At 36.8% G+C, this 24868-nt stretch overlaps 1 protein-coding gene across 1 annotated transcript in view; it reads left to right on the top strand.

The window, feature by feature from the left end:
- Window positions 1-420: 420 nt before the first annotated feature.
- Window positions 421-24868, top strand: part of ITGB6 (integrin subunit beta 6) — a 101730-nt gene continuing 77282 nt past the window's right edge. Inside the window, exons 1-7 of the mRNA XM_007941832.2 lie at window positions 421-481; window positions 1226-1305; window positions 4836-5040; window positions 5685-5931; window positions 17320-17485; window positions 18726-18887; window positions 21307-21402. Of these exons, the coding sequence (XP_007940023.1) occupies window positions 421-481; window positions 1226-1305; window positions 4836-5040; window positions 5685-5931; window positions 17320-17485; window positions 18726-18887; window positions 21307-21402 (1017 nt within the window). The remainder of the gene's footprint in view (window positions 482-1225; window positions 1306-4835; window positions 5041-5684; window positions 5932-17319; window positions 17486-18725; window positions 18888-21306; window positions 21403-24868) is intronic.

Genomic DNA, 24868 nt, shown 5'->3' with positions numbered 1-24868 from the left:
ATCATATTTCCATTTCTCTTTTGACATTGCACTGATCAATATCTCACTAAAGATATTACCTTTCTCTAGGATGCAGAGAGACTTGTAGAATTTACATAAAAATTTCTCCTGAATCAATTTCCCCACCTCTTGGTGATTGTACACCTGCCTTCCTTATAAGGAGAACAAGGAAGTAAATCATGTTGAAGTTGCTTTTAAACACAGCTTTTCTTCTTTACCTGTCCAGGTAGCCTCTGTTTTCATTTCAGTCTTAATGAAAACTTTTTATTTACATCTCAAGTTTCGTTTCAAAGCAGTGTAAGTAGTACTTAAGATTTTATGCTTCAAGAAAGACAGACTTTAACGATGTTCAGCTTTGGTCTTGTAATGTTGAAGGTAATTCATTTTTTAATCTGTCTGCACAGCGAGAAGTGAAAACGAATGGGGATTGAACTCCTTTGCCTGTTCTTTCTATTTCTAAGAGGGAATGATTACGTACAAGGTAAGACTTAAGTTCTCTGATATATTACGTTCATGATATCCTCGACAAACCTGTCATTTGGCTCAGAAACTAGATCAGAAATCATTTTTCACTCGATCTGTTCGATTGCTTTTTTTTTTGTCACTGAGGGAACACTTGTAACAAATTACGGGCAGACTCAGGGCTGTTCCCACAATGAATGCTCCAGGCTTAAGGTAAATAAATACAAAGGTTGCACAGGCATTTTAATTAGGAGAATTAAACAGCACTACTACATAATAAGACTTCTTAATAACATTGTGACAACCATTTTGTAAACTTTTCTAACTAGTTTATTGTAGGACAATGACAGCTACTGAAAAGTAACAATCTTGAGAGAAAAAAAGGATTTTATTTAAAAAATAGAGATAGACTACATTTAAGAAAGAAGTATTTTTAATGAGTGCAAGTGATTTTCAAAAAATAAAGTGGCAGAAATTGCGTAGGGGTAATAAAATATGATTCCACATTTGTGAACATACAGGTATTTTCACATTTTAAGAGAAAAGAGAAATGTAATGTTGGCTCATAGGGCATACAGATTTTCAGTGTAATGATGTAAACTGTAAGTTTGATAAGAACTGCTAATATTTTTATCACTGATTTTTGGAGGTTAAAATAAACTTCAATGTCGTTTTGTTCAAGTGCTTTAAGAGCCATACGTCTTGTAAATGGAATAACTGAACATGCACCTAATGCCTTGCATCTTGCTGGGTTTAAACATAGGTGGCTGTGCCCTGGGCGGTGCAGAGACCTGTGCAGACTGCTTACTCATTGGACCTCATTGTGCCTGGTGTTCTCAGGAGGTAAAGCAAATGACTCAACTAGTTGGTTTTTCTTTTTTTTTTAAATGTTGTGCAATTGTAGTCATGTTAATTCCATTAGCAATAGCTCTGGTAGTTTCCAGCTTTCTATGAAGTTATATGAATAAAACCAATCAGAAAAGGAAATATAAACATTAGCAGATCAAGGAGCCATTCATATGATTAAAAAGCAGTTTGAAGAAGGAGTAGATGTCAAATGATCTGAACAATACTTAACTTGGGATCTTTTCTTCTACTTGACTCCTACTACTATTTTAAAGCCATTTCTAAAATGCTGAGGATCTCTGGATAATCAGAGATCACAAAGATAATATTTCCTGAAGTCAAGCATACATTTGAGTTCAAAATTATAGTTAGATGTTTTCCATCTGGGATGCAGGGTTCATTCCAAACTACCACTAGATTCTAAGGTTAAGTTTAAGTCCTATGTCCTAAAGTTGAGTAAACATTACTATGTAGCCATTATTCAATTCTTTTAACAATTGCATTTTCACAAGTTCATTTACTCATTGCCACACCACAAAGCCCCAAACATATATTCCTTATCTGGCCAAACCGATAGCCAAACCTTACCTGGTGAGAGCAGGATGAGGACGATTTGGGGATATATAAGATATATAACAAGTCATCCTAAGTCACTCCCTGTCCTGTGACACTACAGAGCAATCTGTAAATGATTTATGGTGAGAGACAGTTGCCTTAGCTTTCTGGATTTAAAACAATTCTCAACCAACTGAATTTCAAGAAGAGAATCTAACCACAAATCAAACCATACAAATACCAAGTTCAGCATGAGCTGAGTAGCGTGGCTCAAAGGGAAACAAACCTGGATGCCCAAATCAAGACCTGGCTGTCATTGTGAAAAACTCAATTTCAGGTTTAATACCTATCACAGAGGAAGGGCTCACAGACAATACATATGGCGCTTACTCCCAAACTGCTGCCTTGACTGATGGGACACAAACAAAAGTTCTAAGAAATTATGCTTTTCTGAGCTCATGTATCAAAAGCAAGTTGAGAACACACATAAAAGGACAGTAAAATTCGCATGCATCTTTAGATCTTAACTCCCTGAAGAATACAGTATTCATTTTATGCTAGAGACATAAAATAACAAATCAATCAAGCAAAATGTCTGCTTCTAGAATTTTCATTTAAATGCATTTTTAGCATTATTTTAAGAGAAATTCTTAAGTTGTTATTGACAACTTTACTTGTGGGTGATACTTGGTAGCTTAATTATCATCAAATTTTAGGGTCAGATTATTCTAAGTGGCCAATCCAATAACAAAAATCGTTATCAGTGTATCAGGCAATTAAAGTAAGCAAAAAAGTAAATTCATCTTCTGCTTAGAGCAGGTACTAAATGGATTCTGTTGTTAACACCACCTCTGATCTTTTGGCAAAAGCTGTGACTACAGGTGGTAGTAGTGACACTGTGTTGAGAATTCTGAGGCTTTGTCCAGATCAGTGAGAGAGAATGTGGTTATCATATCATTATCCCTGTTTGCCTTGGACACGTCATAGGAAGTTACAGAGTTTGCTATGCTGATGTACAGCCTCAAATATGCACAGGCCTAACTAAAAGATAACAAATTATATTCTCAAAAATTAACCTCATTTCTTAAAACCAAACAATGATTTAGCTTAACTAGTAAAAAATGTCTGCCTTGAGCATTATGTTCTTTTAAAAACTGTATGTATAAGATCAGATGGACAACAAAACCCACTGCCGTTGAGCCGATTCCAATAGATAACGATCCTTTAGGACAAAGTAGATCTGCCCCATAGGATTTCCAAGGCTGTAAATCTTTAAGGAAGCAGACTGTCTCATCTTTGTCCCTCCAAGCGGCTGGTGGTTTCAAATCAAATGCTTTACCCACAACACCACCAGCGCCCCTTAAATTGGCAATAGCAAAGACAGGAACCTTAGGGGCACAGAGTTTATGTTAATGAAAGAGAAATAATTGAGAAAAGGAGAGTGAGAATGAATGGTTGCACAACTTGAAGAATGTAATCAATGTCACTAAATTGTACATATAGAAATTTGTGAATAGGTGTATACTTTGCTGTGCATATAAGTGACTCTGGTGGCATAGTGGGTAAGGCATTTGGCTGCCAACCAGAAGATTGGTGGTTCAAACCCACCAGCTGCTTCATGGGAGAAAGATGAGGCAATCTACCTCTGTAAAGATTTACAGCCTTGGAAATCCAATAGAAGTTGCTATGGATTGGAATGAACTTGATTGCAGTGGGTTTGGTTTTGGTTTTTGCTGTGTGTATCCTCAACAACAACAAAATAAGTAAATAAAATTTAAAAAAATAATTTCAGAAGAAATGTAAGTTTCCTAGTGTGACTTGGAATTCTAAGGGACAAGTGAAAAACAACACGAGTATTAGTTAACTTCCTCTCCAACTATGAGAGTCAATAGGCCTCAAGTTCAATTTTGTCTAGAGCCTCTCATCTCCAGAGCAGCTGTGGCTATCAGGTAAGACAGGTATTTGTCTCTCAGCTTTCCTCTCTGTTCTGGGCATTCAAGGGTTCACAGGCCTTATTTGGTCTGGCCTTCTCTTTGCCCAGAAGCACTGCATCTCACTGACCTTTGCTACCCAGGAGGATTCAGTGGGGCCTGAGAAAATTTGCAAAAAGCAGTCTTCTAAATCGTGTTCTCTTTTATTTCTCTTCCACATCTCCAAATCTTGAAAAAAGTTTGAAAACACATTGAACTGAGAACACTTTCAGGCACTGAGTTTAAAATCCCCAGGAGGTTAACCGTAGTGAAAAAAACACTAGGTGATGAGGCATTGAACAAAAGCTGGTAGAGTTCTAGACAGAGAGATGCTATGACTCCTATCTTTTAGGAATCCATAGAAAAGGCTGTATTTGTCACTGGGTTTGGAGTGACACACTTGTGTAAAATTCCATGAACCTAGAGGTTGTCCTGGAGAGATAAGTTCACAGATGGTATCTCCTCTACAAATTCAACTATTTCAAAGATCTGGTCATAGTACAGGAAAAGCTTTATAGGAGTGCACATTTTTTTTTTTTTTTTTTTTTTTAAAACCAACCAGTTAATGTAAGTTTCTAACCTAACCTAATTCACTGCCATTGAGTCAATTCTGACTCATAGTGACCCAAGAAGGCTGTAAAACTTTATGTTGCCCCATTTTCCTTCCAGGGAGCAGGTGGTGGGTTTGAACCGCTGACCTTTTTGGTTAGCAGCCAAATGCCTTATCCACTATACTACCAGAGCTCTTGGTGAATTCAGTTCAATACAATTTTTTAAAAAAACTTTAATTTTATTCAGAGGTTTACTTGCAGAATTCTCTGGTTATTCTGATATAGCTTAACTTTAGACCTACAATCAATGTTGAGCATGTGTAAATATAATATACTGAGTTTGGCAAAATACCTAACCAAAAAAAAAAAGAATCAGTGGCTGTTATAAAGAATCACAGATTTATCCCTTCCCACCTCCTCCTCATGTTATTATTGTTCTTTTCTCTTTTAGAATTTTACCCATCCATCTGGAGCTAGTGAAAGGTGTGATACCCCAGGAAATCTTTTAGCTAAAGGATGTCAATTAACCTTCATCGAAAACCCTGTTTCCCAAGTAGAAATACTTAAGAATAAGCCTCTCAGTGTCGGCAGACAGAAAAATAGTTCCAACATTGTTCAGATTACACCTCAAAGCTTGATTCTTAAATTAAGACCAGGTATGTTATACTTTCTTGTCAGTGAGACGTAACTCTTACTCTGTGTTGGCTTATGTAAATAAAAATAATCTCATATATGGTAGCATCACTATTCCACTAAAATATTGTGCACTATATTACATATCATTGATTACTGAGACTCAAATTTACCAAAAATTAAGAATTGCTAGGTTAAAATTTTTCCTTATTCGCATTGGCCACTTACACTCCAAATATGTTATTTAAAAAACTTTATCTTATAGTAACCATCTCAATTACCCAAATGTTGTTAAGGTTTACATCATATTTGTTCAAGGGTTTAATATAGCTTTAAATCCCTTTTATTTGTTTTCCTTTTCTAAAGCCACACACACATACACACACACACACAAACACAATCAGCTTATCTTCCATCTAAATGGATGCTAGTTTTCCCTAGGAGATATAAAATATCCCAACTTATACCTCCTTAGGTAGCTCTACACTCACTAGTGAAAAGATTTTTATGAGCTTGTTCATTTACAAACTACCACATAGATCATGAAATTATAAGTGTCTTCAGTAAGTTCTTATTGAAATGAAATAGCCAGGTGGCATGATTGGCTACTTAAAGATAAATCATGGTGTGTTTTCATTTATTCGTATTTCCTACGGGGGCTTTGCAGGTGGTGAACAGACCCTGCAGTTGCATGTCCGCCAGACCGAGGATTACCCTGTGGACTTGTATTACCTCATGGACCTCTCAGCCTCCATGGATGACGACCTTAACACAATCAAAGAACTGGGCTCCCTGCTTTCCAAGGAGATGTCTAAATTAACCAGCAACTTTAGACTCGGCTTCGGCTCTTTTGTGGAAAAACCTGTCTCCCCTTTTATGAAAACAACGCCAGAAGAAATAGCCAACCCTTGCAGGTAAGTAAATTCTTTGGCATCTTTGTGCACTGATTTTCTGTAGAGATAGCCCCACTCTTGAATTGCACTTGCTGAGAGCTTGTAAATTCCCTGGCACCTCTCTCCCATTTGTTTAAACTACTGTAGCTTTCTCAGTTGGCTGGGTTGTTTGCAGCCAAGGTGAGGTCATCCTAACTGTATGGTTCTTGGGTGCTTCCCGCGCTTGCAGCATTTGCAGCATCTGCCTCCCTGAGTAGGTCAGGATGTGGTAAACTTGGCTTTGTGTTCTGCAGTTAAGGGATCAATCCTTTACTGCAGGGTCACTGCAGAATAGTGTGCAGATGGACTGAGACCATCCCCAGGCCCTCAGAGATTTCTATCCACAAGGACAACCATGCTCTGAGGTTATTTGACAGTGATTCATTCATACTCGCTTATTTTTCTCCACTACAGTAACTTCTGACAAAATAATAATTTTTGTAGCTTCCTCTGATGTACTTTGGGAAGTGTAGGTTTTTCTCATTGCTTGGAGAAGGCCATTGCAGCCCTTCACTAGGAAATTTAGCAACTACTCTGTTATACTATGCTATGTTGTTTTTGGTGTGAGCTGTTGCTGCATTGGCTCCTGACTCATGGCAACCTCATCCACAATGAGATTGGACTGTTGGTGTCCATAAGGTTTTCATTGGCTGATTTCTAGGAAATAGATTGCCAAGCCTTTCTTCCTAGTCCTTCTTAGTCTGGGAGCTCTACTGAAACCTGTTCAGCATCATAGCAACATGCAAGCCTATACTTGTCAACTTTAAAACTAAGTATTATCCATGTTACGATCAAGGGAAAATTGCTTTCTGATGACTTACCTGTACAGTCAATGGCATGTTCAAAATCAAATTATTTAAAATCCTTTTATTATAAAAGAGCTACTATTTGCTCTGTGCCAGACTCTGTGCTGAAAGTTTTACATAAATGACCTCATGCAATCTTCATAATAACAGCAGGTTAAAGCAGGCTTCATTATTCCTATACTCAGAAGAAGTAACAATAGCTTTGAGGGGTTAGTAATTTACCCAAGGCCACATGATTAATCATTGGAAGATGAATGTCCTCAAAGCTGCATGACTCATGGTGACCTGTACCAAGATCTGGCTTAGTCTCAAACCAAACCTTTATCTAGTATATATGAAATGATTTTCCAAACATATATTAAAATTTAATACTGTTATATACCAAAGGTATTAATTACTATGAAAAGACAAATAGCTTTGATAATATAGTTTTAAAACATTTCAATGTGGTTCCCAACTAGAATCTCTTCTACCCAAAAATAAGTTGACCATGAAAGAAATTCATCACTGATTGTAATTGTTAGGAACTATGCTTGGTTGCAAGGAGCTCTGGTAGCGTAGTGCCTAAGGCCCTTGACTGCTAACCAGAAGGTTGGTGGTTTAAACCCACAAGCCACTCCTCGGAAGGAAGGTTGGGCAATCTACTTCCGTAGGGATACTGCCTCGGAAACCCAAGGAGGGGTCGCTATGAGTCGGGTTGGACTCAACGGCAAATAACAACAACAACAACAACATGCTAGGTTGCAAGCATCAGAGACAGTGGCTTCAATGAGACAGTTGTTGTTGTTGTTTTTCCCCCTTCTTCCACATATACAAGAAGTCTAGAGAAAGGCAAGTCAAGGCCAGTGGAGTGACTCCACAGACATCAGGGCTCCAGGCTTTTTCAGCTTTCTGCTCTAACATTGATGGACCTTGGATTTTATTCTCATAATCCAATAAGGCTGGGGTACTACTCATCACTTCTCTATTCCAGGCAGGAAGGCAAAAGAGGGGAATATCAATAAAGGGTACATGTCAGCTGTCTGTCTGTACACTCTCCCCTTTTGAGGTATAATTGACAAACACTAAAATGCACAAATCAGAAGTATTCAGTTCAGTGAGTTTTGACAATTGAATACCCACTCTTTTCCATTGAGTCAATTCTGATTGATAGTAACCCTATAGGACAGGACAGAACTGCTCCACAGTGTTTCTAAAGCTGTAATTCTTACAGAAGCAGACTGCTTCATCTTGTTCTGGTGGAATGGCTGGTGGGTTCAAACTACCAACCTTTTGGTTAGCAGCCAAATGCTTTAACCACTGCACAACCAGACCTCCAGTGGCAATTGAATACATCCATGCAACAACCACTCGGAACAAGATGTGGAACCTATCACCCCAGGAGGTGCTCTCATGGCTCTTTACAATCAGTTCCACTTCCTCAGAGGCAATCGTTTTCTTATTTCTATACTCTAGATTAATTTTGCCTATTCCTGGACTTAATGTAAAGGAAATAGTGTAGTAATTATTGTAATTATTATGTAGTAATTAGAATTATAATGTAGTAATGTAGAATAATGCAGTAATTATAATGCTCTTTTATATCTGCCTTCTTTTGTACAGCATGATATTTTTGAGATTCATCTATGATGTGTGTTGCTAAGTAATAGTTCCTTTTGTTGCTAAGAAGTGGTCTATTGTTTGGGTTTACTACATTTTGTTTATTCATTCTCCCATTGAGGGAAATTCGGGTTGCTTCCATATTTAGCTATCATGAAAAACGCTGCTATGATCATTTGTGGATGTCTTTGTCTGGACATGTCTTTATTTCTCTTGAAAAGCTATCTAGTAGTGGAATTGCTGAATTGTATGATCAGTATATGTTTAATTTTAAAGGAAGTGCCGTACTATTTTTCCAAAGTGGCTGCACCATTTTGTATTTCTATCACCAATATAAAGGAGCTCTGGTGGCACAGTGCCTAAGGCACTTGACTGCTAACCAGAAGGCCAATAGTTCAAACCCACCAGCCATCCTCGGAAGGAAGACTGGGCAATCTACTTCCACAGAGATACCAACTTGGAAACCCAAGAATGGGTCGCTATGAGTCAAATCAACTTGACGGTAGTGAGTTTGTTTTTTTTTGGTTTTAATGACAGAGTACCTTTACACATGCTTATTTGTTATTCTTATACCTTATTTTGTGAAATATTCTCTCAAATCTTTTACCCATTTTTCAAAATTAGTTTGTTTTGATGGAACACTTGCACAGACATCTAGCCAAATGCCATTTGGAACCTACTTAGAGTTCACAGCAACATTAAGAAACAACAAAAACACAAAACCCCACAACTTTTCCACAAATAACCTTCAATAATAGGCTTCATTGATTATCTCTTAATTTTCATAAGGTCTGAAGCTTTGTCTTTTAAAATTGATGTCTTTAATAGCTTAATCTCTTTATTAAACAGTTTTGGAAATAAAAAAATTTTGGTTTTTTTGTCTTCTTAAAAAATATTGCTTTTTTGTTTTCTTTGTGTTGCAAGAGTTCTTTATATATTCTGGATACACCTTCTTTGCCAGATACATGTTTCACAAATATTTTCTGTGGCATGTGTTTTTATTTGATTAGCAATGTTTTTGGTCGAGCAAAATGTTTTAATTTTGATGAAGTCCAATTTATCATTTTTTAATTTCATGGTTATTGCATTTTTTTGTTATATCTAAGAAATCTTTGCCTATCTAAGAAATCTTTGCCCATGCCAGTGTTGCAAAGATTCTTCTTATGTTTTCCTCTAGCAGCTTTATAGTTAAAGGTTTTTACCCTTGTTGTTGTATGTTATCAAGTTGATTTCAACTCATAGCGACCCTAGGACAGAGTATAACTGCCCCCTTGAGTTTCCTAAGGCTAAACCTTTACAGGAGCAGATCACTAAGGTCATTTCTCCCACAGAGCAGCTGGTGGATTTGAACCACCAACCAATTGGTCTCTTAGCCATGATATCAAATTAGTTTTTGTAATTGGATTAAGGAAAAAAGCCTAGATTAATCTTTTTGTCCATAAAGATATCCACTTGTTCCAGTACTGTTTGTCTTTCTTAAAAGACTTTTCTTTCCCCATTGAATTGTCTCGATGGCTTTGGAGTTATTGACCATGTATGTGTGAGTCTATTTCTATTAGCAGCCAAGTGCTTTAACCACTGCACAATGGTTCTGTTCTGTTCTGTTCCACTGATCCACTGAATAACTACCAATGCCTCACTCTCTTTACTGTAGTTTTATAAAAATCTTAAAATTGGGGACTGTAAGTCCTTCAACCTCTTCTTGTTTTGATTATTGACTATTTTTAATGTTGTTTCATCTGGATTTTAGATTCATTCTAGATTCTTTATGCTTCCATATAAATTTTAGAATCAGCTTTTCAATTTCCTTAAAAAAAGATGCTAAAATTTTGGTTGGATTGTGTTGAAACTATAAGTCAACATAGGGAGAATTAACATCTTAAAAGTATTAAATCTTCTAGTCATTGGACGTGATATGTTTCTCTATTCATTTAGATCTTGTTCGATTTCACTCAATCATTTTGTCATTTTCAGGATCAAGATCCTATACTTCTTTTTTTGATATATCCTTTGGTATTTTATTTTTTGATGCTATTGTAAATGGTATTTTTTAAAGTTCTATTTTCTAATTGTTTGTTGATAGCATATAGAGGTAAAATTGATTTTTCATATTGACTTTTTATTCTGCAACCCTGCTAAATTTTCTTATTAATACTAATCTGTCTTTTGTAGATTTCTTACAGTTTTCTATGTACATGATCATGTCATCTATGAATAACAACTTCTTCCTCTCCAGTATCTATGTCTCTTTCTCTTTCTTGCCTTATTTCCCTGGCTATGATCTCCAGTGCAATTTTAAATAGAAGTTGTGATATAGGATAACCTTGTCTTATTCATGACCTTAGGGAAAAAGTTTTAATGTTTCACCATTAAATATGATAATAGTTAGAGGTTTTTGGATTTCCTTTATCAAAACAAAAAGCTTCCTTCTATTCTTAGTTTGGCTTTTTTTTTTTTTTTAATTATAAATGCATGTTGAATTTTATTCCACAAATTTAAGGACCTTTGTCAGAAATTTTATCCAGCACTTTATACTTACATCTCATTGGCCAGAAGTTAGTTAGAAAGCCAGAGTTAGCTGCAAGGAAAATACATCATCGCTACTCCAAATAAAATCAGAATTCTATTACTAGAGAAGAAGAAAAGAATGAATACTGGGTGGTGTCTAGTATTTTCTGCTACACTGAACAAACATTTCTAGAAACAGTTATAATGGTTTGTACTCTCAAAAATGCTGGATAATAATACTAAGGAATGACTATTATTATCAATTGTTTGATTCACTTCCAAATGGAAATAAGCTTGATGTTAACAACCTCCTATTTGATATAAAAGCATTTCTAAAGCTCTGGACTTTTTTTTTTTTTTTTAACCAGAGAATCTTGCATCTATCTAAAATTTGTATTTAGTTCTTCAATATATGTTTCCTGCAACAATCTTCAGTAGAAATTCTCCTAGAGCAATCCCATCTAGGATTACAAAGAAGTATCTCTGCCCTTGGGATTATGTTTAAAATCATTCCTCCTGTCACAGGCCAGACAAGATGTAGCAATATGAAGTACAATAATGACCATGGAAACAATGGATATGGAATGTTACTAGAGAAAACAATTAAAATTAGCAAGCTTATATAGTTCAGCTAAACTGGCCCAACATCTTGAACTAACAATGAAGCAAGAGGTCCTGTTTTTAATCAGGTTTCTAGAAAATGAAGTCAGTTTGATTCTTTATTTAGCTGTGTGTTTCATTCATAAGGAGCTCTGGTGGTACAGTGATTAAAGCTTTAGGCTGCCAACCAAAAAGCCGGTGGTTCAAACCCACTAGCCACTCTGTAGGAGAAAGATGAGGCAGTCTGCTCTTTACTTGGAAGCCCTATGGGGCAGATTTACTCTCTGCTATAGGGTTGCTGGAAGCTCTGGTAGCGTAGTGCCTAAGGCACTTGACTGCTAACCAGAAGGCTGGTGGTTCAAACCGACCAGCCACTCCTTGGAAGGAAGATGGGCAATCTACTTCCGTAGTGATATTGCCTCGAAAACCCAAGGAGGGGTCACTATGAGTCGGATCCGACTCGACGGTACATAACAACAACAACACAGGGTTGCTATGAGCTGGAATCGATTTGATAGCAGTAGGTTTGGTTTGGTTTTTCTTTCATTCATACATTCATGTATTCACTCGTTCAATACAAAATTACTAAGCTCCAACTATGGACAAGCATTGTGCTAGTAATGGCATTATCTGGAAGGAAATGACTGGGTACCAGTCCTCAAGGAGATTAAATTCTTTGAGGGAGTAGGCACAAGGTGTAGCATGGCGGGTAAGAGCACGGGCTTCAAATCAGCCTGGATTTAGGTCCTGATTCATGCACTCACTTGTAATGTGACTTTAGGTGAATCATTTCACCTCTCAGAGCTTTAGTTTCTTCATAAATTTGGGGTAAAAATACTGATCACACAGAGTGGTTATAAGGCTTATATCAGGTACTAGGTCTGATCATGATAAACCCTCAATAAATAGTAGCTGCAATCAACAACAATAGAGTATGGCTAGGAGGAGACCAGAACAGTGTACAAGGTGTAGTGAATGGGGACCCAAAGTGGATCATTTATTCGGTCTCTTGAAATGGTTGATATTTTCCTTTTTCCAGAGGTGTTTCTTTTATTCTTCTTGGCAACATTTACTATTAATTAACTTTATAAATGACATGTTCTCTTTTTACTGCAACATATTTTTCCCTTTCTCATCACTTTCCTAACTCTTCCATGTTCTTTTTCTAGATACAACACACACACACACACACACACACATCCATTAGAAATGCTTTATGTGTACTTCCCATGGTGTCACACAGAATATTTTAAACACACACACACACACACACATTTATTTAAGGGTTCAGACTTAAAAAAATTTACTGCATGATCAAGGCCAACTTAGCTGAAACTGGCGTTTATTTTCTATTAGATTGCTTGGTGGTAATGAATATAAGGCCTAACTACTACAGTCTGGTGCCATTGCCTTGATTGGTGCTAAGGCACCAGCAGTTTAACTCAATGTTGCTTTTGCCTCATCAGTGCAAATGTCAATGCAGTGAAAAAGGCAACAACATCTTAGTGTTATCATGAAAATAATTTTGACCTCCCAGATGCCCTGAAATGGTCTCAGTGACCTCCAGGAGTCTGTAAATCACATTTTAAAACTCACTGTTTTAATCTAATCTCTAATGCTTTTTGCAGTCGCTTTCTCTCTTTATCTTCACTGGATGGAGAGTCACTGAAAATTGATTTCACCATGTAAGAATGCCAAAGTAGTTTACTTTTTTGAAAGAAGTTTGTCTGATACTGTTGCTTAAAATAAAGAACAAATTACATGTTTTTTTCCCATTTTAATATTTGTAGTTGAGTTATAATATGCAGTTTTAAATATTCAATAGCACATAGGCTAAAATTTTACCTCTATCAAATATCTTGAGAGATTTTTTTAAACATCATTTCATATACTTTATGTGTTATTTTTAAAATTTGACACTAATAGTGAGAAATTCATTGTCATTTTGCAAAAAGAGGAAACTAAACCATGAAATGCTTAAATGGGCTTACTACATGAGCACATATATAAACATATATGAGTATACTATACATAGTTTTCTTTTTGCAAAGGTAATACAAGCCAGTGTGAAAATCCAGATCAACAAAAAGAAGAAAGTAGAAATGATTTCTAATCCCACTCAGAAAAGATAATGTTAACATACTGGTATATATCATTTAAAAAAACACCAAAATACAAACTCACTGCCGTTGAGTCAGATATAACTCACAGCGACCCCTCCTTGGGTTTCTGAGGCAGTATCACTACAGAAGTACATTGCCCAACCTTCCTTCCGAGGAGTGACTGGTGGGTTTGAACCGCCAGCCTTCTGGTTAGCAGGGAGATGCCTTAGGCACTATGCCACCAGAGCGTCCATATATCTTTGAGTCTTTATTTTATGAATATTTATTTTAAATTTTAACAAACAATTAAATAGTACTTCTCTATATTGTGTTTCATAATTAGTCCTTCATTTTAAATGCAAATTATTGTTGTCTGGGGACTCAAAATCAAGTCATTTGGTGCTAAATACCTACTCCGTTCAGTTGCTCTGCTGAGAAAGTAACAACCAAATCTGACCTTTGTTAGAGGAAGAATTCTGACAGGAACACAGGCAGTCACCACTCAAAAACCTCTGTGTGACCCAGCTCTGACTTTCTGCTTTGTTTTAGCTACATTGTCTCCCACCACATGAATATGTTTAGTAAGTTACATTAAAATTTCATTCTACTTCCAAAAAAGCGTAGAGTTCTACTGAGATCTATATAGCAAATCTAATCAAACAAAGATGAAAATTTATTACAAAAAGATAAGACTGCTATTTCTTCAGATGCAGAAATAGCTCAAATGTCATTTTGGTATATTGTAAATGAACAGCTACCTGTCCCCAAAATTAAACTCTGGCTGCTGCCATTTCTGTGAGTTATAAAGTCCTTTGTCTCTGACCTAGGCATTTCATGACTTATGTTAAAAACCATGACTCTTTGGCCAGCTAACTTTCTATAGAGTGGACATGCAATTTCACTTTAAGGAATGAGAAGATCTTGCATACCACATTTTTCAAGAACAGTAGAATCCTAGGAATACTGATATACATACAGTTTCATCCTTCCTACCTCCTATAATCCTCACAACAACCTTGTGAAACAGATATTACAAACGACTCTCAGTTTACAGATGAATATATTGAGGCCCACAGTTAGGTAACTTGGCCAAAGATAGATAATGGTCTGATCCTTTTAATCTAAATCTAGTGGATTTCTTACCACCCCTGGGTACTTGAACATTGTAGGGCTAATTAGAATGAATGCTAAATTACTCACTAAACAGGTTAACTTTTTGGGAAAAAATTAGATATCTTCCTCATTTCACACTTTAAAATACATCTCATATTTCAGAGTGGGAAAAGATTTGATTCTATAAAAAAAGTTAAGATATATATCCAAAAAAATTATAAACAAAATTAAAAGGCAAATGACAAAGAGAAAAAATGAATATTCTTAAGAAATAAGAGTTCTTAAAATTAAATTTGAAAATTATATATATATATATAAACCCTAATAAGAAAATAAGCAAAAACTCTAAGCTGGTAATTGACAAAAGAAGATATATAAAATGTCAATGAGCAAACAGACTTCTCAACCTTAATAGTAATAAAATGCAAATTTAAAATAAAATTAGGTTGACATTTTTAACTAATCAACTGGTATGCTCCCCCCCCCCCCAATAATGCAGTCTTAGACTCTAAGATCAGAAATGGCAACAAATACAAACTTTTGGAAAGAAATTTGTTAATACGCATCAAAAGGTAAACCAGAAATTCTCTGTCAAGGAATTTATCTAAGAAAATTATAGAATAGTTTGTAAAACTGTGCGTAGAAGGATCACTCTATTACTTAAATACATAAAGATTTTACAAATAAATTTTCAGCAATAGAGGAATGATCAAATAAACTATGCTGCATCTTATAATCATTAAAATTTACTTTTTTGCCTTATACTTTCATGCAAAATTTTTTCAATGAACATGCTTCAATGTTTTAATCAGGGAAAAATAAATGGTTCCAGAGATAACATTAGCCAAAGTCATTTTCTGTCCTTGGATCTGTGCTAGACTCTGTATGAAGTGACTTAGGTAAGAAGTAACTTACTTAGAAAAGCTCTTTGTCTTGCATGCCTTGCATCCTTTAATTTTACTCAATCCTCATAGCAACCTTGCTTGGACGCTATCTGTGGTTAGCACTTCAGAGTTTCAATGAAACTTGATACAGGATATTAAAAATAAGAGAATAAGATTGCGTTCTGAGAGTTAAACAGAATGAATCAGAAAGGAAATATGCAAGATTACCTGGAAGTAACAGATCCAGATTCAGTCCTGGGCCCACCACATTGCGTGTCTTGACACAGCTGAATGAACGAACAGGGCTACAGAGTTAGGGTAGCACAGGGGCAAGCATGGGTTACATCTACCCAAGAGCTTAGTCAGGCACTTCTGCAGTTGGCCGCCAGAGGTTCCCAAATTTTATTAGCCAAGAAAATCTTGGTAAAATATATAACAAAACCAAAGGCAGGGGATGGGTTAGGTGTGCCCAAATGTAGCCACTCTGTGGAGGTGAAAATGTGGAACAAAATTCAAAAACACAAAAATGGCTAGAATTACTGGTCAGATAGAGATTGGTGGAACCCCCAAGACTATGGCCCTCGGTTATCCTTCAGGCCTAGAAATGGACTCATTTCCATGGACTGGCTCTCAGCCCAACAGTAGAAAGACCTACATGCAGAGCACCTACCCCAGGGAGATGTACCCACCTACCCTAGGGAGATGTACCCCTTAGATCAAACAACCAAGAGATATCAGAGGGGTAGCATTCACATAGAGGGAAAGCTGGACAGACAGAAATGCATAGATAAGAAGGGCACAGGAAGAGGGTAGTCACAGAGAGGGGAGGGGAGGAGAGCTTTTTATGGTTGAGGATTGTAATCAGGGCTGTAAAATCAAATGTGCATGAACAGTGGAATGTAAAACAAACCTGCTTTATAAATTTGCATCCAAAGCATAATAAAAAAAAAGAAGAAGAAGAAGAAGAAAAGATCATTCCCTCTGGAGATGGCCGTCTTGGGACATCTCAGGTCATTTAGCACTGGGTTCTCCAAGCTCTCCCTGTTCTCCAGCCTGAGTACACATTGGATTATGACTTGTTTTTCTTGTAAGACTACTTACAGGAAGAAACGAGCCCAACATCTAAGACGAATCTGCTCTTTGTTGTTAACAAGATGAGCTGAACCCCTAAAGCTGAGGCTCAGACTCTGCCTGAGCTCTTAGGAGAGTCGACTGGCCCTCCCCAGGCAGCACATCTCAATAGAAGCTACTCCTTTTTGCCTCTTTGTACTTACTTCTATACCATGGTTCTCAATCTTCAGCATCATCAGTATCAGGTCCATCTCTAGATCTTGCTAGAAGTGACTCATACTTGGTGACAGCTTAAGATACTGGAATACAAAGGAATTGTTATCATGTAGATGTCATGGTGGATTTTGTTTGAAGGCAACAAGAATAGTGGTTACAACATAGTCACACACACCATCCCCTAGCCACCCACAGAGGAGAGCCTCATTACCTGATTATCTACTATCTGGATTTTAATCAGTGCAGAACATACAATAAACTCTAAATAAGTATTAGCTGATGTGACCAGTTTGGAAAGGATGGATGGGGATAATGACAGCAATCTTCACTATAATATTCATGACCAAATTATAGAGTCAGTTACTTTAGAAGAAGTAATCTTTGTTTAAAGACCTGTTGTTAAGCTACCAGATCCATTCACTGTGCACTATATCATATTTATCAAGAATTTCTTATGAATTTCTTTTGCAGTAGTATTCCATACTTCTGCTTGCCTACATTTGGATTCAAGCATATTTTGCCACTGACGAATGACGCGGAAAGATTCAATGAAATTGTGAAGAATCAGAAAATTTCTGCTAATATTGACACGCCAGAGAGTGGATTTGATGCAATTATGCAAGCTGCTGTGTGTAAGGTATGCTGGGGGAAGTAGTATTTCACTCTGTTAACAAAAAATTGATCTCTTATTAATAAATGCACTTTGAAAAAACTTAGAGCTGAATTTATCTTTTATTTAATAACCAACATTTGACACTTGTTAAAATACAAAATCTTATAACGTAATCCAATCATGTGGAAATGAGGATTGCTTTTTATGCCTAAAATTTTACTAATCTCAGAAAATTGTAGTAGCTTTGGGAAAAAATGTTGTTTAAATAATAGTCATATTATTTTGATTAATTTTCATAAGTTGGGATCATATTGATTTTAGAATTAATCATAGTGAACAAAATCAAAACCAAACATTAATAAAAAAAAATGTCCTTTACATACCTCTCCATGTGGTTAGACATTTGTTGTTTTGAACCCACAAAATAAGCCTCAGAAGCTGCACTGTCTCAGCAACAATAAGAATACTACTCCTTTGTGACAATCAGACATAAAAATAAAGCCCCTCCCCTTTTTTCCTGGTTCTTCTGACAACAGCCCTTTATGGAAAATGTCAGGAAATGGACCAGGCTGAATAGGCTAGAAGATGTGCAGACAGAGGAATTGGGGGAGGAAAAGAAGGGAGAAGGTGGGATGGCAAGGGAGGCCAGGATGAATTTCTGCCCAGCTACTTCCTGAGCTAACAATTAAAGGCCAGTGCTCTGCTAAGAAGCAGACAGTAGATAATCTCAATTAATAGTGATTTGGGGCTAAGTCTTGATAAGAAATTGTTATCTTTACATTTATACTTTTTGGATAATATTAGTAGAAAGAGAAATACGTGCCCAAATGTTCCATGACATTTTAGTGAATCAGGCTTACTTTGAGTCCCTTTTGTATTGCATTTTGTCTAGCTTTGCTTCCGCTTGGATTTGTGATTATCTATGACCTCCTGCCACCTCCTCCCCTCATTTCTCTGGTGAACTGAAAGCTGGACAGTAAAAATAATTAACGATGTAAAAGTCAAAATCAACTGAATACTGATTGTAGTGAAACTATTTGTTTGGAAACATAAATCATCTGAAAATGTTATGTAAGAAAGACAAATGTCACAGAATTTTATGTTTTTAATATATAAATATTATCAACTCACAATAGATGCAAAAGCTAAAATAGATGGCACTGTTTTTTTAATATAAATAATCTGAATGTGTCCAAGTATAATTAATCCACACTCAATAAATGCCCTCCTGTATCCAATATCACTCAATGATTTCTCACTATAGGAAAAAATTGGCTGGCGGAATGACTCCCTCCACCTCCTGGTCTTTGTGAGTGATGCAGATTCTCATTTTGGGATGGACAGCAAATTGGCAGGCATCGTCATTCCTAACGACGGGCTCTGTCACTTGGACAGCAAGAATGAATACTCCATGTCAACTGTTTTGGTGTGTAATCTGCCCTCTGTACTGTTGTCAGGGTATATGTAAGCAAATGAAGCAACAGTTGCTGGGCTCACACTTGTTGATAGCAGTGCATATATTCTGATTTGAGATTTATGAATTGCTTTCTCTCCATTCCTCACCACCATCAGAGACTCCCACGGGAGGATGGGGCAGGGGGCCTACGTGAGAAGTTTGGATCTGCTATGGCATGCAGGATCCAAGAACCTCCCAAACATTCCAAAGATCCTAGAGCCTGTGAACAGCAGTAGTCAGCTCATTCCTGTTCTCTATCACAGCCCCAGACATGGAGTGGGGGTGGGGGTGGCACAGAAACAGACCAGAACAGTAATCATCTAGGAGTCTCAAAGGTCATGCTGCTTAAGGATGAAAGATGAAGGATGCTTAATGTTTGGGCAGCTGAAAAGCTAGGAAGACTGAACACGTCAGACTCAGGAAAATTGATATTACAGTATCTCCAGTAATAAAAATCCAAATGTGATAGAATGCACATATTAGCCAGAATTGTTGTTGTATAATTTACCTGAATATTTTAGGCAAAATTATATTTTCCTCAACTTGAACCAAGCACTCAAAGAAGACTTTAGGCCAAAATACCCTAGAAATGCTGAAAATATGTGGTTGTATTACATGAGTGTATAAACCAAACTCACTGTCATCAAGTCTATTTCAACTCATAGCAACAATCCCCATTCCATTTCCAAGGTTATAAATCTTCATGGAAGCAAACTGCCCTAACTTTTTACTGTAGAGCAGCTGGGATTTGAACCACCAGCCTTTTGTTTAGCAGCCAAATGCCTTAACCACTACATCACCAGGGCACATACATAAATGTATGTTGTCGTTGTTGTTAGGTGCCGTTGAGTTGGCTCTGACTTATAACGACCCTATATACAACAGAACGAAACACTGCCTGGTCTTGCACCAGCCCCACAATCCTTGCTATGCCCAAGTGCATTGTTGCAGCCACTGTGTCAGTCCATCTCATTGAGAACCTTCCCTTTTTCATTGACCTTCCACTTTACGAAGCATGATATCCTTCCCCAGGAATTGGTCCTTTCTGACAACATAACCAAAGCAGGTGAGAGGAAGTCTGGCCATTCTCATTTACAAGGAGCACCCTGGCTGCCCTTCTTCCAGGACAGATCTATTAGTTCTTCTGGCAGTCCATGGTACTTTCAGTATTCTTCACTAATACCACAACTCAAAAGCATCAACTCTTCTTTAGTCTTCCTTATTCATTGGGCAGCTTTCACATGCATATGAGGTTATTGAAAATGCCATGGCTTGGGTCAGGTGCACCTTAGTCTTCAAAGAGACATCTTTGCTCTTCAGCACTTTAAAGAGGTCCTTTGTAGCAGATTTGCCCAGTGCAATATGTCATCTGATTTCTTGACTGCTGCTATCATTGGTGTTGATTGTGGAGCGAGATAATATGAAATCTTTGACAACTTCAGTCTTTCCTCCATTTATCATGATGCTGCTTATTGGTTCAGTTGTGAGGATTTTTATTTTCTTTACATAAGGGGATAGGAGGACTTATTTAGTAGTGTTCCTTTATTCTGGAAGACTTCACACATAACTGACATATCCTTAGTTTAATTATTTTCAGTCTATTCCCTCATTTGAGTTCCTCTTTGTATATTGTCCATATTTGGATACAACAGGCAAATATGCTCTGTTTTCCAACCTCGGAGAGGCCATCTTTAAATTTGATAACTGATAGCAAGACTTATTTTTTAAAAGTGCTCACATCACTTGAGAATGAATATGTCAGTGAAACAGAAGTACTGTAATGAGTTTTCAATTGTCCTGTAAAATATCACAGGGTCCCATAAAACCAATTTGTGACATCAAAAAGACGATAAATCCAAACCCAAAAATGGTCCAAGGAAATCAGGCAGATGTAGGATTGTAGTATGTCTATGTCATTCCTTAGCAGGCTGCCGGTTCCTCAACCTTCATCCCACCTCATCTAATTCTGCTAAGAGTTTCAGAGCTACAAGAGTCACCTGTCATATTTGTCTTGGTCTAACTGCCCCTCCCTCAGCTGTAACATTCTTAGCTTGCTGGCAAGTGGCACTTAGAGAAGAAATGTTTCTCTACCCTTGAAAATATGACATCCTTTAAGTCTTTAAATAAATTTCAAGTGCTCTGCTTAGAAATGGCAGAGCATAATATTATATGCATTGCAACTGACTCTCAGGAATGAAAATCTAATTGGATTTACACAACTTAACAAACCATTATTAAGTCAGCTAAGTGAATGATGCTGATTGTGTATCTGCTTATTTAGATATGAGCTATGAAATGCCAAACCCAGTAAGATATCTTTGCAATAAATATCCCTTTATTTTATGTCTTTTTATTAAAATGGTACTTAAAATCTAAATGTTAATTTTAGGAATATCCAACAATCGGACAACTCATTGATAAGCTGGTGCAAAATAACATGTTATTGATCTTTGCTGTGACCCAAGAACAAGTTCATTTATATGAGGTAAGCAACCATAATTAGGGAAATTTTTTTCAGGGAGATTATTCATCATGAAACTTTAACATTAATTCTGTGAATTTAGCACATGGCAAGGCCACTAGATACACATTAACACATTCCAAATATGCTGGGTACTTGGCAAAGTGGTTTCAGTTACTTGCTTAAATATTAATTACTAACATAGAGTTACAGTGAGGGGAGTAGATATGGTGGGGCAAGGAAGAAGAGTTATGGAAATGAAGAGTTGGAACACAGTACATTGAACATAGGACCACCCACCTAACAGAAAAACAGTCTGTCTTCCCTTGAACTATTTCATCTGATGAGGAGGTAGTTAACAGAGCTCAGAAGAAATCTGGAGTGTGGGAAGAGAATTGCTGATGGTACATTGTTTGATGTTTATAAATTAGACACAGAAAATACACAAGTAGGAACACAATTCAGGCAATAAGAAGTGGAAAATTGAAAGAAAAACTTGCTAAATTGGACCCCAAAATAATATCTCCCCTATAGTACCTGGATTTTCAGTTTACATTTTTGGATAGAAGCAGCAACTGCAGTAAAGGAAATGGTTCGTTAAATGAAATAATGCTCGTGAACCACTTTGCAAACTGTACAATGCACATGGGAACTTCAGAAGTTTCTATTCAGCCTAAGAAAAATAATATGTCAAAATACCATGAATAGGAGTACTAGCAAATCATCTATTAATTTGCAGTTTCACAGAGAAATAAGGAGTCTTTAACAAGGGCCCTAGAAAATGTATAGAACATAGGTTTACATTAAATTGCCTGTGTCTTCTATGCTGAATCATCAAAGTCTCCTAAATTCAGAGTCTGAGCTCCCATTTCTTTTGAAAGGACCTCTTAACTTGCTTGGTGACTTTGCAGGGCTCAGGAAGCTGTGAGATTATTTCACAGAAGGCTTTGATTAAATGCCACTTGCCACTAAGGATGGTGTTGCCCATGAACTTGCATCAGGTTCAGTAGAAAGGATCCAGGAGGAGATCCTATCTTGCATTTCTAATGAGAGAAGGATATTGTACTCCAAGGCCAGATTGCCTTCTGCTAAAAGCCAAGGAAGTCCCTTGCAATCAGACTACATACTCAAGGTCTTTGTTCTGTTCAGAGACCATGTGGTTTCACCTGATCTCAGCATTTTCTTAAGGCTCTTTATTATGTGATACTTGTTTCCAGTAGTTTAAGTAGTAGAATTGCAGTGAAGATTAAAAAAAAACGAAAAACCTCCAAATACAAAAGCAAGTCTATTCTACCTTTGATCCTTAAGGCTACAGTGAGAGGACCCTGCAGGTCACAACACCTCCTCCACAGCAGGGCTCCTGTTTAGAAAGCTGGGGAGGGGGCACTTGCACAGAACTTTTCTTTCAAAGGGAGGGAAAACGTGATTGATGACCATAAAAATAGACTCCTGTAACACACAGTCTTTAAGACCCACATCTCATTTATATGCCTCCTCTAAATGGCTACTAAAAAGGCAGAGGAAGATAAAAAATAAGTACAAGGCAAAATGGAACCTGTTGGATTTAAGCTAGATGCATCCATGGTTCCCCTGTTGCAAAGGAAATGATCATTTTCAAGGAAAATGCCAGATTAGAGCCTGCCTCTAATGTAACAGCAGGACATTTATTTTGCCTGCCTACTAATCTCATTATGAGGCGAATTTATGTCCTGTTATCATCTGCAGGCTTTACCATCCAGGCTCCACTAAATTCAAAGGGACATTATCAGGGAGCTATGCAGTAGGCCAGGTCAGCAGCCCACTCTGACTCTGATCATTTTATGATTTTATTTTTATTTTGACGGTCTCATCATTCCATCTACATTAGTACAGCAGGCAGCAGCCTGGTCGAAAGATAATGACAGCAGCATTATACTTCCCTGAAGGCTTCACACAGCATGAAAATGCTGATCTCTTGTTTTATTGATAATGAAAACTAAAAATAGACAGATAATGGCTTGTGTTGCTTTTCAATTTCAATCTCTTTGAAGGAGCCCTATATGTACAGGAGCCCTGAGCAACCTCACATTTGGATAGTTGTATTGTAAGGAACATAACTACCAAAAAAATCACTGAAAAATAAAACCAGTGATAAGATAGATAAATAAACCAACTAAGTGGTGGCTATAATGGAAATTACAGAAGGAAAATTGTTCACCAAAGAGTTATGTGTTAAGCACAGTTACATGGCTGCACAGCAGGCAGGGAATAGGGTAGGTTCAATGGTGGCCCTGTCTTGCAGCAAATAGAATTAATGAATGCAGTAAAAATGACTGTTTCTTTTTTATTCTTCAGTAATTTTGGTAAAGGTGCTTTGGACTTCCCAGGTGTGTAGTGTTGCTGCATATTATAATAGAGATGAACAAACAATGGACACAATAAAGCAAACTCATGTTTGCATAGCTGTATTATAAGGAACATACTACCAAAAAATCACTGAAACACAAAACCAGCGAGCAATAAGGTAAATAAACCAACTAAGTGATGGCTCTAATGGAAATTACAGAAGGAATTTTTTTTTTTTCCTTCAGTTCAATATGACTATAATGTGCACCCCAGACTCCAGCAAATAGATGATTTTGAGCAAATCTTATTATTATAAATATTTTCCTGTTTTTCCAGTTATAAGGTTTAAAAGATAATGATAGATAATAGACTGAGCAGTAGGTAGTATATTACATTCTAGTGCTAAATACCATTTTGAATCAAGATTCAATTACCCAAGTTTTTTTTAAAAAAGTTAGATTTCTTCTACTGTTTTTAAATGGTTACTATTAATTTGCACGAAGACAGTATGAGGTTCCAAAGCCCCAACTGTCTAATTTGACTAGTCATTCTTTCTGAATGAGATACTGAGATACAAAGCAATTAAGTCAGTATTCTTTACTATGTTTCAGATCGTGTTATTAATCATATGGGGTTATTTGTAAAATTTAGAAATATCCTGTATCTTTCAAAATGTCTACATCTGGCCGGAAAAGATGACTTTTGTGAAGTTAATAACAACTATTTTTATATGACCTGGTATTTGTGATGTAATGTTGAAATAGAGCACCGAGAGGGCAAATATGAAGTAAATTGGTAATAGAAACTTCTAGTTTACTCACTAACATCTATAAGCACTAACTTATATCCCAGTTGTTTTCAGGACACAGTGATATATCCAAAACACAGGGACAGGGGGCACAAACAGGTTTTTATACTACCAAAGGACACCTTCCTCTGGAGACAAAAAGCCCTATATCTTGAAAAGAATGATGAGTCTTGCTCAACTTTCTATTTAGCCTAGTGCTTGGTTCTCTGAATATTTGTTGAATTATTAAAAACAAACCAAAACTATAATGCCAGCACCTCATCTCTTCTCAAGTTGGGTCAAATGTTCTAAACAGTGACTTGGAGTTTTGTCTGGCAAATACCTGTCAAGGTTGAGGGAGCCCAGGTACAGGGAACA

The sequence above is a fragment of the Orycteropus afer genome, unplaced genomic scaffold, assembly GCF_000298275.1.
Source record: "Orycteropus afer afer isolate SDZICR_OR568_19922 unplaced genomic scaffold, OryAfe1.0 scaffold00084, whole genome shotgun sequence".
NCBI classification, from domain to species: domain Eukaryota; kingdom Metazoa; phylum Chordata; class Mammalia; order Tubulidentata; family Orycteropodidae; genus Orycteropus; species Orycteropus afer.
The sequence above is the reverse complement of the archived record's forward strand: the minus strand, read 5'-3'. Positions and strand labels throughout refer to the sequence as shown.